General features: G+C 43.8%; 1 protein-coding gene across 4 annotated transcripts in view; it reads left to right on the forward strand.

Annotated features, from left to right (window-relative positions):
- DOCK9 (dedicator of cytokinesis 9) overlaps positions 1–18,497 on the forward strand; it is a 426,004-nt gene that overhangs the window by 279,682 nt on the left and 127,825 nt on the right. For all 4 annotated transcript variants that reach the window (XM_075336721.1, XM_075336720.1, XM_075336718.1 and 1 more), the window contains 4 exons: positions 4,859–4,941; positions 9,497–9,619; positions 18,041–18,120; positions 18,208–18,395. In XM_075336721.1, the coding sequence (XP_075192836.1) occupies positions 4,859–4,941; positions 9,497–9,619; positions 18,041–18,120; positions 18,208–18,395 (474 nt within the window). The remainder of the gene's footprint in view (positions 1–4,858; positions 4,942–9,496; positions 9,620–18,040; positions 18,121–18,207; positions 18,396–18,497) is intronic.

The following is an 18,497-nucleotide window of genomic DNA, read 5'->3' on the forward strand; positions in this document are numbered from 1 at the left end:
TATAGCTTTGTTGGGGTAGAAAAGGAGCAGTTTATAATAATTTGGTATGGAAAAAAAGCAATTATAATCTAGATTGAAAAGTTTGTGTTCACGGGGAGTAAAAATGTTTAAAGAGAATCTGTTACCAGGTTTTTCCAGCCCCATCTGAAGGAAGCACAAAGGAAGGGCACAGACCCCCGATTCCCTGGAGTTAGTCACTATTAAGCTTCTCTTTGATAAAACACCATTCTCTGCTGCAGATCTTCTAGTCCTCTCAGTGATGAGCTCCAGCTATGTAATCATCAATATTTATCAGCTTCGGCTATCCTTGCATCGTCCTCCATTAAATAGCAGTCAAAAAGGCTGTCAGTGCATGTGGAGTATACATAGCTTATCATTTAGAGGAGAATAGCAGAGCTGCAGCAGGTAAATCAGTGGTTTTATCAGAATTACTGCACTAAGATCAGGGTCTCTTTCCCTATATTATACTGCCCCGAGATTTGGAAACATAAACCTGATGACAGATTTCACTAAAATTACAACATCTCCAAGTTCAGAGGTTTCTTGTGAAACTTTTAGTATGGTTGGAGCATGTTATCCATGAATCATCTTAAACCTCTCCTATCTGTAACATATACATTAGACTCCACTTTTATGTACATGTGCACAACGGGCGCACCTGTGTATAAACTACACATAAATATTCACTGTGCACCTGAAAATAATTACACCAAAATCAGTGTCCCTCTCTCCTTTGTTGAATTGTGTACTATTGTACTGCTTTCAGATATAGGAAAGACACTTATTGGATTTCTTAATATAAAGCTTGACTTTATATACTTGTATATACTACTTTATATACTTGACTATACTAAGTGGGACGGATTTACAAAAACTGCCTGATATTTAGACATTGTAAACTTACAGTCCTAAAATACACCAAATTTATCTCTATGACTTGGTGATGATATATTTGGGATATCATTACCGTATATGCCGGCGTATAAGACGACTGGGCGTATAAGACGACCCCCAACTTCTGCCCTAAAAATATAGAATTTGGGATATACTGACTGTATAAGACTACCCCGCTCCCAAATGAAAAAAAGTCTGCTTTGATTGCAACATGTTAATTTTAATTCCGCGAGAGCCGTACAATATGTTTTTAAAGGGCCATTGACAGATCAATCGCTCCAATGTTCACTTAGTACAGCAAGGAATGCTCCTCCCTGCTGTATAAAGCCACAACTGGGCTGAAACAATGGTACTACGCTCTGCTACAAACAGACACACACAACTCTGCTACAAACAGACAAACACACACAACTCTGCTACAAACAGACAAACACAAAACTCTGCTACAAACAGACAAACACACACAACTCTGCTACAAACAGACAAACACACACAACTCTGCTACATGCAGACAAACACACACAACTCTGCTACATACAGACAAACACATACAACTCTGCTACATACAGACAAACACATACAACTCTGCTACATACAGACAAACACATACAACTCTGCTACATACAGACAAACACATACAACTCTGCTACATACAGACAAACACATACAACTCTGCTACATACAGACAAACACATACAACTCTGCTACATACAGACAAACACATACAACTCTGCTACATACAGACAAACACATACAACTCTGCTACATACAGACAAACACGTACAACTCTGCTACATACAGACAAACACGTACAACTCTGCTACATACAGACAAACACATACAACTCTGCTACATACAGACAAATACACACAACTCTGCTGCTCTGTGGGGCCTGCACCCGCGGCTCGGCGGGTACAGCACCCGCGGCATCGGCGGGGGGGGATTGGCAGGGCATACATCTGGGGGGTTAGAAGCAGCTCACCGGGGCCCATAATGGGCACAAGTCCCCCTGTGTTAGATATCTCCCCCACAGTGCTGCCCATGGCCCCTATATAGATCGCACAAGTCCCCCTGTGTCAGATATCGCCCCCATAGTGCTGCCCATGGCCCCTATAGATCGCACAAGTCCCCCTGTGTCAGATATGGCCCCTAGGCTGCTGCTCAAAGTAAAATAAAACCCTCTTTCCTTATCTCCTGTCTGGCTCCGTGCTTCTGTTCTTCCACTTCCTGGTTCTCAGTGCGGTCATGTGATCGGCACAGCAGCCTGAGATCTCTGTGTGCCTGATCACAGTGGAAGCAGGGACACAGGGAGAAACGCTGCAGGGGTAAGTAAAGCTTTTTTATTTTAGAAGGAGCAGCAGCCTGGGGGCCAAATCTAACACATGGGGGACATGTGCGATCACACTGGGACGCAGGCTCATAGAATATGCACCGCTGCTCCAGCCCCTCACTGCGTGCGATTTCAGCACCACCGGAGATGGACAGCGGCTGTGCATATTATATGAGCGGGTGCAGGAGATCAAAGGATGCAGCCCGCAGCGTTCCCCTGTGCTCCAGAGCTGCTGCCCCCACCTCCCCTGGACGCTGCAGTGTACATACACCCCCCCCCCCCCCGTATATCCGGCGTATAAGACGACCCCCCACTGTAGCCATTATTTTAAGGGGGTAAAAAGTCGTCTTATACGCCAGTATATACGGTAGTCTGTCTAGTCTAATATTACACCACCTAATGACTTATTTTGCTCCAAAATTTCGGCACATAGTGACACATCCGCTACTGCAGAGCCGCACCTTTTTCTAGCAAGGTGCAAAATTATCTAAAACATATAGCAAATCTATTACAAGGCATGTAATCTAATTGTTTCTTCAAATTTTCAAATTTATCCAAAATTCTGGCACCTTTAGCTTAGTAAGTTTACATCACTGTTTGTGCCCGCTAACCATTTCATAGCGCTTTATATTGACCTACATTAGACAGGCGTGCTTTGTATTTTATAATGTGCACCGCAGGTCAGTTTACGCACTGGAAATTTCGCCAGTTTGTTGGGGAGGTTCTTGAGACTGCAGTGGTCTTGCTGGTACTGCATTACAATGCAGATTATCTGAATGTAGTAAATTTACAGCTGCACTCCAGAATGCGAGCAATGAATAAGGGAACTCTGGTATTGCATTACTGCTATAGAATATTTGAAAAAAGTAAATATATAAAGTTACTTAGCTTATTTATTGGCCAATGCATGCGAGCCTCGTAACCAACGACACAGTGATCTCTTAAATCCCGGGACCATAACTTGAAATGCCTCTATCTGGGTTAAAAACCTACATGTCTGGGCAGAAAAGATCCAGCTTTAAAAGAGAATGGATACAGCCTGGTTACAGGGTGGAGTGCTCAGTCAGAAAGCAATACACTACAAATATATCAAAAAGACTGACCCGCACATCCAACAGGTGTGAACAGTTGCCAGCTGAAAACACATTATAACTAAAAAAAATAAATAAAGCTGCACACTAAAATGCTAACTATGAATAAGGGAACTCTGGTATTGCATTACTGCTATAGCAATATTTGAAATTAAGAGATTCTTAGTTTATGTATTGGCCAATGTAGTTATATTATGTTTTCAGATGGCATCTGTTCAGACCTGTTGGATGTGCGAGTCAGTCTTTTTGATGTATTAGTAAATTTACAGCACATAAGCTAAGAGAACATTTACTCTAGGGGTGTGTTTATACTGCCTGATGGTGGCCATTAAACGACCGTACATGTAAGCCGATTGGAGGTCGTGTACACAGGCCGACAGCACTTTCATGCGCACGGAGTGATCAATGGGCACATAGAATATCTTTTTCTTGACAGGGTAATGTGTTGTCTGCAATAATTTTTAGGCAAGCTTAAAAAATAATTTCACCTGACGACTGAGCATTGCTTATTCATCGGGTTATTGGGCTTCCCCGGAGTGATAGTGCGCTGTGAAGTAGTATTGCTTCCGCACACTTGCATATGTCTTTCCAGTGAAACCTTTGATTCCTACGACCCCGCTGACCCTGAGAATCTGAGACGCTCTGTGAGACATTTTTGACATATCTAATCAATATGCCGTAAATGTGTAAAAGAAAACCACTTTGAGTAGGGGAAAATATGCCCGGTGGACACCTAGCCGACTCTCTGATCACTTATTTCTGGACTTCCCCTTACACAAGTCTGTGGATCAGATACAGTTGTTTTCCTCTCCAAGGAGACTGCTTGAAGGGCAGATTGTGCTTAGTAAAAGCCTTTGTGTTTATAACTGTCTGTACATATTTGGTGCTGAATTATTTATGGCGTTAAACATTTATAATGCTGCCGGCGGTAGCTTTGCCTTCTGTAATGACTGTGGCGAGTCCACTCTTAAATGCTTTATTTTTATCCATTTAGTTTCCAGGTAAACCTGGATGATCTGTCTTCGTATGTCTATATATGTCTATACCCACCGGTGTCCATCTCGCATAGCAGTAGGCGGGTTACATGTTTGCTGTTACCCATGTTAATTATTGTTCACATTTATGCAGCATAATGATGGTGAATATTATAGTTTTGGTAAATTAGTTGAAATATAATCTTTTTCTTAATCTGTTTAGTATGAGTTGTGCTATATGGCACCTTGTTTCCTCAGGCCCATGCACAGAATATCGGCTTTCATTCACGTGGCAGTGGTATTTAACTTAATTTTTTGTGTATCATTGATGTACACCTAAAAAATGCTTACATACTACTGGGGAACCTCTAGAACTGCTCCATCTTGGTTAGGAAATGTTGCCATTTGGGGGATAATTTTTTAGGCCTTATAAAAGTTCTTGTTAGAAGCAATACTTGTTTTCTGGAACAGTTTTATTGCTTTCTCATGAGGCAGTGCGGTTGTTAAAATCTACTCGTCCAATATTATTTTACTAATAATACATTTTATTTTTCCATAAACTTTACTAGGTGGCACAGAAAGTTTTGAAGAATGCCAAACAGGCATGCAGCAGGCTTGGACAGTACAGAATGCCATTTGCCTGGGCAGCAAGGTGAGATGCAGAAGAGAAGGGATTTTCATCAACTTAAAATGAGCGTTATTTCTTTATCAACCTTCATTTGACAAGACATATAGATTGCTAAACACATGTTCTATTTTCTTGAGTGTAATTTGTGCCTATAAGCCATTGAGTATTTAATCAGTGCCTTTGTAGCTGTATTGCTGCAGCATGCAACCCGCATGTCCTCACCTTCTATGTTAGATGTTTAGGAGAGGAAAAGTAATGTGTCACTTGTGAACAATGTAATGTAATGAATGACAATTTGCTCATATAATCACATAGCTCTGCAGCGAGGTCAGAGCTCACACAGTACGGCAGAGCACACACAGTACGGCAGAGCACACACAGTACGGCAGAGCTCACACAGTACGGCAGAGCTCACACAGTACGGCAGAGCTCACACAGTACGGCAGAGCTCACACAGTACGGCAGAGCTTACACAGTACGGCAGAGCTCACACAGTACGGCAGAGCTCACACAGTACGGCAGAGCTCACACAGTACACCAGAGCTCACACAGTACACCAGAGCTCACACAGTACACCAGAGCTCACACAGTACACCAGAGCTCACACAGTACACCAGAGCTCACACAGTACACCAGAGCTCACACAGTACACCAGAGCTCACACAGTACACCAGAGCTCACACAGTACACCAGAGCTCACACAGTACACCAGAGCTCACACAGTACACCAGAGCTCACACAGTACAGCTGCTGGCAGCTCTGCTGTGTAGTTGTGCCTGATTATAATTAACACAGAACAGCAGTTCAATCTTATCTAATTTCAAACACAACAGGCACATTTCCAGTTGTTGTTTTATAGAGATGTCAACTCTGCTGTACTGCTGTTTCCCCAAACTGGCTGCCTATGAGATGAAGCACTGTGAGAGGACAATGTTTTTTATAATCTGACAAAGCTCACGTCTGCTGTACTGTGTTAGAGAGGGGAGCCAGCACGATCTGAAAATGGCATGCATCATATAAAAAGTGCAAATTCACAGATTTATTCCAACTGTACTGTAATATAAATGAGATTTTTAGCAAATAATTGATCAATTCTTTGAGCCACCCCTGCCAACGTCACGGCAAATCTCAATAGGGGGGTCCTACTCTATATTCTCTATTCCATGTGCCATGCGGCCTCCTAGATAAAGTTAAAAGCAGAACCATAATGGAGCACACATACCTGTAACCTGTATATATAACCACTTCTATGTTGCAAAAGAGGCAATTGTGGATAGAGGCCAGCCCAGGTCCCAGCATGTGGAGCAAGCTCTACACATACCAGGACTATATCAGAACTGACCCTCCCAGTGCCAGACAGCAACCATTGATAAAGGCGGACCAGATCCAAGTATGGTGCTTAATTAGCAATGCCTGTGGAAAGGGTGAGGCAACTGAATGTGTACAGCTACCAACAGGAGGAATATATTGCAAACCAAGATCAGGCATGCATAGCATGGTGGTGACCAGCCACCAGACATTTGTAGCATAACTACAACCAAACAGAGAGAGAGGGGAGCCAGCACGATCTGAAAATGGCATGCATCATATAAAAAGTGCAAATTCACAGATTTATTCCAACTGTACTGTAATATAAATGAGATTTTTAGCAAATAATTGATCAATTCTTTGAGCCACCCCTGCCAACGTCACGGCAAATCTCAATAGGGGGGTCCTACTCTATATTCTCTATTTCATGTGCCATGCGGCCTCCTAGATAAAGTTAAAAGCAGAACCATAATGGAGCACACATACCTGTAACCTGTATATATAACCACTTCTATGTTGCAAAAGAGGCAATTGTGGATAGAGGCCAGCCCAGGTCCCAGCATGTGGAGCAAGCTCTACACATACCAGGACTATATCAGAACTGACCCTCCCAGTGCCAGACAGCAACCATTGATAAAGGCGGACCAGATCCAAGTATGGTGCTTAATTAGCAATGCCTGTGGAAAGGGTGAGGCAACTGAATGTGTACAGCTACCAACAGGAGGAATATATTGCAAACCAAGATCAGGCATGCATAGCATGGTGGTGACCAGCCACCAGACATTTGTAGCATAACTACAACCAAACAGAGAGAGAGGGGAGCCAGCACGATCTGAAAATGGCATGCATCATATAAAAAGTGCAAATTCACAGATTTATTCCAACTGTACTGTAATATAAATGAGATTTTTAGCAAATAATTGATCAATTCTTTGAGCCACCCCTGCCAACGTCACGGCAAATCTCAATAGGGGGGGTCCTACTCTATATTCTCTATTTCATGTGCCATGCGGCCTCCTAGATAAAGTTAAAAGCAGAACCATAATGGAGCACACATACCTGTAACCTGTATATATAACCACTTCTATGTTGCAAAAGAGGCAATTGTGGATAGAGGCCAGCCCAGGTCCCAGCATGTGGAGCAAGCTCTACACATACCAGGACTATATCAGAACTGACCCTCCCAGTGCCAGACAGCAACCATTGATAAAGGCGGACCAGATCCAAGTATGGTGCTTAATTAGCAATGCCTGTGGAAAGGGTGAGGCAACTGAATGTGTACAGCTACCAACAGGAGGAATATATTGCAAACCAAGATCAGGCATGCATAGCATGGTGGTGACCAGCCACCAGACATTTGTAGCATAACTACAACCAAACAGAGAGAGAGGGGAGCCAGCACGATCTGAAAATGGCATGCATCATATAAAAAGTGCAAATTCACAGATTTATTCCAACTGTACTGTAATATAAATGAGATTTTTAGCAAATAATTGATCAATTCTTTGAGCCACCCCTGCCAACGTCACGGCAAATCTCAATAGGGGGGTCCTACTCTATATTCTCTATTTCATGTGCCATGCGGCCTCCTAGATAAAGTTAAAAGCAGAACCATAATGGAGCACACATACCTGTAACCTGTATATATAACCACTTCTATGTTGCAAAAGAGGCAATTGTGGATAGAGGCCAGCCCAGGTCCCAGCATGTGGAGCAAGCTCTACACATACCAGGACTATATCAGAACTGACCCTCCCAGTGCCAGACAGCAGCCATTGATAAAGGCGGACCAGATCCAAGTATGGTGCTTAATTAGCAATGCCTGTGGAGATTTTTTTCTCTGTTTTGACCGTAGTTATGCTACAAATCTGGTGTCTGACCAACACCATACCATGCACGCCTGATTTTGGTTTGCAATATATTCCTCCTGTTGGTAGCTGTTCAGACTCAGTTACCTCACCCCTTTCCACAGGCAATGCTAATTAAGCACCATTCTTGGATCTGGTCCGCCTTTATCAATGGTTGCTGGTTGGCACTGGGAGGATCAGTTCTGATATAGTCCTGGTATGTGTGGGGCTTGCTCCACATGCTGGGACCTGGGCTGGTCTTCATCCACAAGTGCCTTTTTTGCAACATGGAAGCGGCAATATACAGGTTGCAGGTATGTGTGCTCCATTATGGTTCTGCTTTTAACTTTATCTAGGAGGCCGCTTGGCACATGAAATACAGAATGTAGAGTAGGACCCCCCTATTGAGATTTGCCGTGACGTTGGCAGGGGTGGCTCAAAAAATTGATCAATTATTTGCTAAAAATCTCATTTTTTTTTTTTTTATTATAGTACAGTTGGAATAAATTTGTGAATTTTCACTTTTTATATGATGCATGCCAATTTCAGATCGTGCTGGTTCCCTTTTTTCTCTGTACTGTGTTAGCACTGCTGATCTGTGTTTGCTCTCATCACTCACAGCTCTGCAGTGTGTTTAGAGCCCAGTGTCAGTCATTACGTGTCTCACTGGTAATGCCCCCTTTCATTTAAAATAAGCTCTGAAAGCAAATTCTCAGATCTATGTCTGGCCTTAATAGCTCATCATATAAGAAAATGTTGGATTTATCTGGAACAACACATCGGATCGTAGATATAAAGATATAATTGTATTCAGCTCCCTATGACATACATGTCTATATTCAGTGTCGTATGGATGAATCTACTGACAGGTTCAGAGAACCTATCAGTCAATTGATACTCCCCAACCCATGGACAGCATGAATCAGAGCCTGCCTGTACCACTGTAGCCAAGTATGATTTTCTCTGAAATGCTCCTGTGTTTTAAGGCAAACATAGTCTAGTTGCCGGACTAATATTGTCTTTGCCTATGATCACCACCAGCTTCTCATCGCACCGTTCTACTTGATTGACAAGTCTCTCTCATCTGTGTACAGAAGGAAAACACCTGTCAATCAACTGGAATTGCGCAGGGAGAACCTAGCCAGAGACAACGCCGGGCTAGTCTCCTCTCTGCCTATGGTCACCAGCCTTTAAAGTATGCTGTGTCTGAATTGTGGGAGTATCTAAAACAAAAAGCAATACCTGACTGCAATTATGCAACAACGCTTTGATTTATGCTGCCGTGGATTGCGCAGCATGAAGCAATTGACAAGTTCTCTTTAACTACTTAAACATCTAGGTAGGATAAGACTCAGTTTTTCCCAACTGCAGTTTTGCTCCCTGTAGTATTTAGTATCTTAAGCCAATACTTTTTATTTTCATAGACCTCTATTTAAGGATACATCTGGGACCCTGGACAAAGGTGGAAGATTTTCTCCGATCTATAAACAGGACAGCAACAAACTTTCAAATGAAGACGTGCTTAAATTGCTTGCTGACTTTAGAAAGTAAGTGTTTTGTGGGTGTGCATTTAGTCATGGTATGATGTATGGGCGCCAGAGCCAGTGGATTTATGATCACTGTCACGTCACATTGTCCACTTTTGAACAAGCTGTAGTCTTCTGAGATACGATCCCACATCATTCTGAAGCATTCTCTAGTACATTGCATTGAGATTTCTTGACACTGAGCACTTCTGGTGAAATACTGCTTTCTCTTGTTACAAATATCGAAAACTGACTTATTGAATTTTTTTTTACATTCTTATATTCACTATTAAATAATACATAATTAATAGGGTTGAAAAAAGTCAATAAAGTTCAACCAATTGATGAAAAAAGACAAAGGGAATGGCCTCATGCCCAACCACAATGCATGATCCAGTCCGACACAAGGAGACACATCTGGGACTTCAATATTCAATATATTCAGTATTTGTGATGTTTAAAGGAAATGCTACCTGGTCTTCTATATATTTTAAAAATATAAATCTGTAAATTGTGACTTTCGTGTATATTCAGCCCCCGCAGCCTTCCACCCCCACCCCGAGTCAATACTTGGACCACCTTTCCCTGCAATTACTGCTGCAAATCTTTTGGGGTATATCTCCACCAGCTTTGCACATCTAGTGGCTGAAATTTCTGCCAATTCTTCTTGCAAAATAGCTCTAGCGCACTGAGCTTGGATGGAGAGCGTCTGTGAATAGCAATTTCAACGTTTTGCAACAGATTCTCAGTGGGACTTAGGTCTGGCCATTTACGAACATGAATATACTTTGATCCAAACCATTCCATTGTAGCTCTAGCAGTAAGTTTAAGGATCTTATGAACCTACGCCCCAGTTTCAAGTCTTTTGCAACCTTTTTACAGGTTTTCCTCCCAGAAATCTTTATATTTATCTCCATTTATCTTCTCAGCAACTCTGACAAGCTTCCCAGTCTCTTCAGAAGTAAAGCATCCCCACAGCATGATACTGCCACTGCCATGTTTGACAATGGGGATGGTCTTTTCAGGGTGATGTGCAGTGTTAATTTTCCACCACACATAGCATTTTGCCCAAAAAGTTCTACTTTGGTGTCATCTGAAAAGAGCATTACAAATGCTAGCTGTGTTCCCTACATGACCCTTTGCAAACACAAATGTGACTTCTGATGGCTTGAGTTCAAAAATTTTCTTCTTGCCATTCTTCCATAAAGGCCAGATTTCTGAAGTATATAATGAACAGTTATGCTGTGGACAGATTCTGCCACCTGAGCTGTGGATCTCTGCAGCACCTCTAGAGTGACAATGGACCTCTTGGCTGCATCTTCTAATTTGTGCTCTCCTTGCTTGGGATATCCGTTTAGGTGGACGTCCATGTCTTGGTAGGTTCGCAGTTATGCCATACTCCTATTTTGGATGATTGATTAAACTTTGCTCTGAGATGTTCAGAGCTTGGGCTATTATTTTTTTTTATATAACCTAACCCTGCTTTACACTTAACCACAATTTTATCCTTTACCTTTCTGGTGTGTTCCTTGGTTTCCATGTTGCTGTTTGATCCCTAATGCTCTCCAACATACCTCTGAGGCCTTCACAGACCAATTGTACTTATGCTGAGAATAAATTACACACAGATGGACTAATTTTACTAATTAGGTGCCTTGTGGAGGTCACTCGGGATTTTATTTTAAGGTATTAGACTACAGGGGTCTGAATAAAAACAAAATGCTCATTGCAATTTTTGGATTTATATTTTTTTAAAATATTCTTTTCCTTTACACTACAGTAATACTTGGTACTTAGTGCTGGTATATCACAGAAAATCCCACCAAAAAAATATCTTTTGTTTGTGGGTGTAACGTGAAATTTTTTTGAAAAGTTAATGGGATATGAATACTTTTTCAAGGCACAGTACTTGAATGTTCATAATTATTCTGGTTTTCTTTATTCCATAACCATAGTAACTCTATAAATTTAGTGAATGTGTGCATGTTACCATATTAATGCCCTGACCTGTAATGTACAGTAAGTATGCAAGTGGATGCATTATTTAAATAGAGGGTATTAAATATATAATGTGAAGACTGCAATTATTGGGTACATCCACAACAAAGCATTAGCAGACCGCAGCAGCCCCCAAAATCTAATGCTGACCATGTGCATTGTAGAAAGTTTGGCTACTTCCCTCCTTCACTGATAAACTTGCACACTTGGCTCAACATACTTTTTTTCTTTGTCGCTCCATTGGGAGACCCAGACAATTGGGTGTATAGCTTCTGCCTCCGGAGGCCACACAAAGTATTACACTTAAAAGTGTAAACCCCTCCCCTCTGCCTATACACCCCCCCGTGCATCACGGGCTCCTCAGTTTTTATGCTTTGTGTTGAAGGAGGCACACATGCACGCAAGCTCCACAATTTAGTCAGCAGCAGCTGCTGACTATATCGGATGGAAGAAAAGAGGGCCCATAACAGGGCCCCCGGCATGCTCCCTTCTCACCCCACTCTGGTCGGCGGTGCTGTTAAGGTTGAGGTACCCATTGCGGGTACAAAGGCTGGAGCCACATGCTGTTTTCCTTCCCCATCCCTTAGGGGCTCTGGGTGAAGTGGGATCCTAACCGGTCACCATGCATGGGACCGTGCTCCCTCCGCAGCCCCTGGGGGAATCTGCTGGACAGGAGACCGGGTATCGTCAGGGACAGGCCCTGCTCCTCTGAAGTACTCTGTGTCCCCTTGGGGACGGCGCATAGAGCGCCTGTGTAACGGACGCTGCAGCACCTGCCGGGTGTTTTGCGTCGCCGGGACTACCGCGCCGACCGCGCTTGTTTGCCGGCCGCGCTAATAAATTTAGTCCCCGGCTTTTGCGGCCTAGTACCGCAAACTCCCGCCCCCGGGCCTGCCAGTCAGGGGTGAGGGCGGGACGCTAGACTGCATGTCAGCGGTGAGGGCTGGAGCATACTGAGGTATCCTCCTCCCCCCTCACTGAGCACTGCGGGGCACCAGATTCCCGCACTTTCTGAGGCACGCCCACGGCTCCCTCCTCCTCTCAGAACGCTGGCAGCCATTCCTATTAGCACTTCTGACGCTGGAGAACTTCAGAGGGGAGACAACACCGAGCTCCACAGCTCTGGGAGGCCCAGGCAGGGAATCTGGTGGTCACACAACCGCTAAGGGCGGTCGGTAAGCCGCACCTGTTACTAGGTGCTGGCCCCCTTGGGTGCCGAAGTGTATATTTATATGCTTATATTGTATACATTTACTCTGTACGGCCGCACTATTTGCTTTGGCTATATACCCTCACTGATTGCTCTAAGAGGAGACAACAGCATGTCGTCCGCAAAAAGCAAGGGTACCAAGGCACAGGCTTATTTTGCAACCTGTACCTCATGTGCGGCTATGCTACCTGCAGGTTCCACCTACCCTCATTGTGTGCAATGCTCGGCCCCTGTGACACTCACTCAGCCGGAGCCTCAGCCACTGGTGGGACCCTCGGCCCCGGTGGAACCACCTGCTGCCACTGTCCAGGTGACAGGGACAGCGTTTGCAGTATTCGCTGACAAACTTTCTGAGTCTATGGATAGATGGTCTGCTAAGATACTAGAAGCTTTGCAGTCCAGACTGGCCGAGGAGGTCGTGGTACCCGGATCTGTGGCATCTCACGGTGGGCCAACCGTGGGCACTACCAGACCGACCAGACTTGCTGTCTCAAGGGCCATTTTTCCATCTGAATTCTGCGGCCCTCAACCTGACTGTGTGGCCATTGAGTCCTGGATCCTAGCGTCTTCAGGGTTATCTCAAGAGGTCATTGCCACTATGAGACAGGCCAGGAAACCAACGTCCGCCAAGATCTACCACAGGACGTGGAGGATCTTCTTATCCTGGTGCTCTGATCAGGGTTTTACTCCCTGGCCATTTGCCTTGCCCACTTTTCTGTCCTTCCTTCAATCCGGAATGGAAAAGGGTTTGTCTCTCGGCTCTCTTAAGGGACAAGTCTCGGCGCTCTGTGTTTTTTCAAAAGCGTCTAGCCAGGCTTCCACAGGTACGCACGTTCCTGCAGGGGGTTTGCCACATAGTCCCTCCTTACAAGCGTCCGCTAGAACCCTGGGATCTGAACAGGGTGCTAACGGCTCTTCAGAAACCACCTTTCGAGCCAATGAGGGATATTTCTCTTTCACGCCTTTCGCAGAAGGTGGTCTTCCTAGTCGCAGTCACATCACTTCGCAGAGTGTCTGAGCTAGCTGCACTGTCATGCAAAGCCCCCTTCCTGGTGTTTCACCAGGACAAGGTGGTTCTGCGTCCGGTTCCGGAATTTCTCCCTAAGGTGGTATCCCCTTTTCATCTCAATCAGGATATCTCCTTACCTTCTTTTTGTCCTCATCCAGTTCACCAATGTGAAAAGGATTTGCACTTGTTAGATCTTGTGAGAGCACTCAGACTCTACATTTCTCGTACGGCGCCCCTGCGCCGCTCGGATGCGCTCTTTGTCCTTGTCGCTGGCCAGCGTAAAGGGTCGCAGGCTTCCAAGTCAACCTTGGCTCGGTGGATCAAGGAACCAATTCTTGAAGCCTACCGTTCTTCTGGACTTCCGGTTCCTTCAGGGCTGAAAGCCCATTCTACCAGAGCCGTGGGTGCGTCCTGGGCATTGCGGCACCAGGCTACGGCTCAGCAGGTGTGTCAGGCGGCTACCTGGTCGAGTCTGCACACTTTCACAAAACACTATCAGGTGCATACCTACGCTTCGGCAGATGCCAGCCTAGGTAGGCGAGTCCTTCAGGCGGCGGTTGCCCACCTGTAGGAAGGGGCCGTTTTACGGCTCTTTTACCGAGGTATTCTTTTACCCACCCAGGGACTGCTTTTGGACGTCCCAATTGTCTGGGTCTCCCAATGGAGCGACAAAGAAGAAGGGAATTTTGTTTACTTACCGTAAATTCCTTTTCTTCTAGCTCCTATTGGGAGACCCAGCACCCGCCCCTGTTCCCTTCGGGCTGTTGTTCTTTTGTGTACACATGTTGTTCATGTTGAATTGTTCTTGGTTCATGGTTTTCAGTTCTCCGAACATCCTTCGGATTGAATTTACCTTAGACCAATTTATAAGTTTCCTCCTTCCTGCTTTTGCACCAAAACTGAGGAGCCCGTGATGCATGGGGGGGTGTATAGGCAGAGGGGAGGGGTTTACACTTTTAAGTGTAATACTTTGTGTGGCCTCCGGAGGCAGAAGCTATACACCCAATTGTCTGGGTCTCCCAATAGGAGCTAGAAGAAAAGGAATTTACGGTAAGTAAACAAAATTCCCTTCATTTTAATTATACAGGCCTCTAGCTGATGTTTCTGATAGGACTTATCATTCAGTAACAGTGGAAATTGTATGTTAATGTCCATCATGGCTGATCTTCCTTTCCACGCACAGCAGTTGTCCAGTTCCCCGTATACAAATTAGATTGCTAGCTGACTCTCCAATTGCTTTGTACTTCACGTACAGTGCCTACAAGTAGTATTCAACCCCCTGCAGATTTAGCAGGTTACACATTCGGAATTAACTTGGCATTGTGACATTTGGACTGTAGATCAGCCTGGAAGTGTGAAATGCACTGCAGCAAAAAAGAATGTTATTTCTTTTTTTGATTTTTTTTTAAAATTGTGAAAAGTTTATTCAGAGGGTCATTTATTATAAAACCCCTCAAACCACAAGAATTCTGTTTGGTTCCCCTAAAGTATTAAGAAGTATTTCAGGCACAAAGAACAATGAGCTTCACATGTTTGGATTAATTATCTCTTTTTCCAGCCTTTTCTGACTAATTAAGACCCTCCCCAAACTTGTGAACAGCACTCATACTTGGTCAACATGGGAAAGACAAAGGAGCATTCCAAGGCCATCAGAGACAAGATCGTGGAGGGTCACAAGGCAGGCAAGGGGTACAAAACCCTTTCCAAGGAGTTGGGCCTACCTGTCTCCACTGTTAGGAGCATCATCCGGAAGTGGAAGGCTTATGGAACTACTGTTAGCCTTCCACGGCCTGGACAGCCTTTAAAAGTTTCCACCCGTGCCGAGGCCAGGCTTGTCCGAAGAGTCAAGGCTAACCCAAGGACAACAAGGAAGGAGCTCCGGGAAGATCTCATGGCAGTGGGGACATTGGTTTCAGTCAATACCAGAAGTAACGTACTCCACCGCAATGGTCTCCGTTCCAGACGAGCCCGTAAGGTACCTTTACTTTCAAAGCGTCATGTCAAGGCTCGTCTACAGTTTGCTCATGATCACTTGGAGGACTCTGAGACAGACTGGTTCAAGGTTCTCTGGTCTGATGAGACCAAGATCGAGATCTTTGGTGCCAACCACACACGTGACGTTTGGAGACTGGATGGCACTGCATACGACCCCAAGAATACCATCCCTACAGTCAAGCATGGTGGTGGCAGCATCATGCTTTGGGGCTGTTTCTCAGCCAAGGGGCCTGGCCATCTGGTCCGCATCCATGGGAAGATGGATAGCACGGCCTACCTGGAGATTTTGGCCAAGAACCTCCGCTCCTCCATCAAGGATCTTAAGATGGGTCGTCATTTCATCTTCCAACAAGACAACGACCCAAAGCACACAGCCAAGAAAACCAAGGCCTGGTTCAAGAGGGAAAACATCAAGGTGTTGCAGTGGCCTAGTCAGTCTCCTGACCTTAACCCAATTGAAAACTTGTGGAAGGAGCTCAAGATTAAAGTCCACATGAGACACCCAAAGAACCTAGATAACTTGGAGAAGATCTGCATGGAGGAGTGGGCCAAGATAACTCCAGAGACCTGTGCCGGCCTGATCAGGTCTTATAAAAGACGATTATTAGCTGTAATTGCAAACAAGGGTTATTCCACAAAATATTAAACCTAGGGGTTGAATAATAATTGACCCACACTTTTATGTTGAAAATTTATTAAAATTTAACTGAGCAACATAACTTGTTGGTTTGTAAGATTTATTTATCTGTTAATAAATCCGCTCTTGTTTGAAGTTTGCAGGCTCTAACTTATTTGCATCTTATCTCAAACCTGCTAAATCTTCAGGGGGTTGAATACTACTTGTAGGCACTGTATCTAATCTGTCTGGCCAGCTGCTAAAGTGACCATCCACCCTGGTACTGGAAAAAGGCTACATTTTTCATGTCTAGTCATCCTACCACCCCTCACTGCCTTCTCTACTGAGGCTATCATTCCAGTCTTCCTCCATCCAGTATGGCCACCACAGTGGCATAAAGAGCCTTGGTATGACTGAACTACACCTCCACAGCACAGGAACAGCATGGGAGGCATGTTTCAGACTTACCACACTAATCTCCATGCCATTGTGGTGGCCATCTTTGAGGAGGAGGCAAAGGAGGCAGCTGGAGGCAAACAAAAAGTGCCAGATATGGTACTTTTCAGTGCGAGAGGGGAGAGTTGCTTAATAAATAAATACATTGTTACATATTGTACAAGGAACGTAAAATGCTTTGTCGTCTATGTAAATTTGCTTCATACATGGTGGGCTTACATCTAACATTCACGTGACCACCTAAAGTTTTGTTTCTATGAAAAACAGGTGCTGCCTGTGTGCCATCAATTTTTAAAAAGGCCCCATATTCTTGGATGACCAATTCTGATCCACAAGAAAGAATTATAATAGGAAATGCGTTCATTGTAATGGAATGGACACCTGTTTATCTGTATTTTTTTCCATTCTACTCCCCAAATTTTTTTTTCACAATTTCAGTATATTAAATAGTAAAATGGTTTCATAAAACATACAACTCTTTCTACAAAAAAAAAAAGAATTTGTTTCAGCGGAACTAAGAAAAAGTTATATCTTTTGGTATTTAAGGATAAAAAGACGAAAGTGAAAAAATAGTAATTGATGCCAGACCAAGGTGCAAAAAAAATGTCATGATCATCCAATATCTGTTTTAAGGTACAACCTGTCATATAGTGATGTCAACAGCTTGAGGCCTAGCTCTCTTCTATGGCTTACTCTGGTGTTACGCATTTTCATCGCCGAAAAACATCTGGCAATCAAATGATTAAATATTAAGGGCATATGTTCTGGGGATAAAAGAAAGTGTAGCAATAAAGCAGGATGTATACGAGCACTCAAGGGGACATGTTCCATAAAATGTTATTTAAAATGGTGTTTATTCTGAAATTCGACATACTAGCTCCAGCTGAGAATGTGCTTCTGTCTTATGTACCTCCTTAGACTTTTCAGAAGCATGAACGCAATCTGTAGTAATAAAGTATGGGTTAAGAAATTCCATTTCACATTTTGTGATATTTTGGGGGTAACATAAATACTGGAGTAAAACAAAAGCTGAATTGGATGGGCAATATGAAATCCGTTTTTTTGGGCAGCTGTGTTCCGTTTACTTTTCACTAGTACTTGTTTGTGCCACTATATTGTGGAGTTTGACATCAGCATAATGCAATCTTCTTGTTGTAGACCTGAGAAGTTGGGCAAGCTTCCGGTCATTTTAGGAAACCTAGACATCCACATTGACAATGTTTCTCCAGATTTTCCAAGTAAGTTTTTTTTCTTTTCAGGCAGTCGGGCAGTCTGTAAATGTGTGTCCGTTGCTTCGGCTTATTACTATCTGTATGATTTTGTAGATTACGTGAACTCCTCATACATTCCCATGAAGCAGTTTGAGAACAATGCCGACACCGTGGTCACATTCGAAGTGGAGGAGTTTGTTCCTTGTATTCCCAAACACACACAACCATTCACCATCTACAATAACCATCTCTACGTTTATCCAAAGCATCTGAAATATGATGGCCAAAAGGCATTTGCAAAGGTAAATTTGGAATAATTTCTATTTGGCAGTAACATGGCGGTGCCCTGTATCAGGGGGTTATAGTCACACCTGTCCATCTGGAAAAGGTTGTTTATTGGGGAT

Source organism: Anomaloglossus baeobatrachus, chromosome 2 (assembly GCF_048569485.1).
Source record: "Anomaloglossus baeobatrachus isolate aAnoBae1 chromosome 2, aAnoBae1.hap1, whole genome shotgun sequence".
NCBI classification, from domain to species: domain Eukaryota; kingdom Metazoa; phylum Chordata; class Amphibia; order Anura; family Aromobatidae; genus Anomaloglossus; species Anomaloglossus baeobatrachus.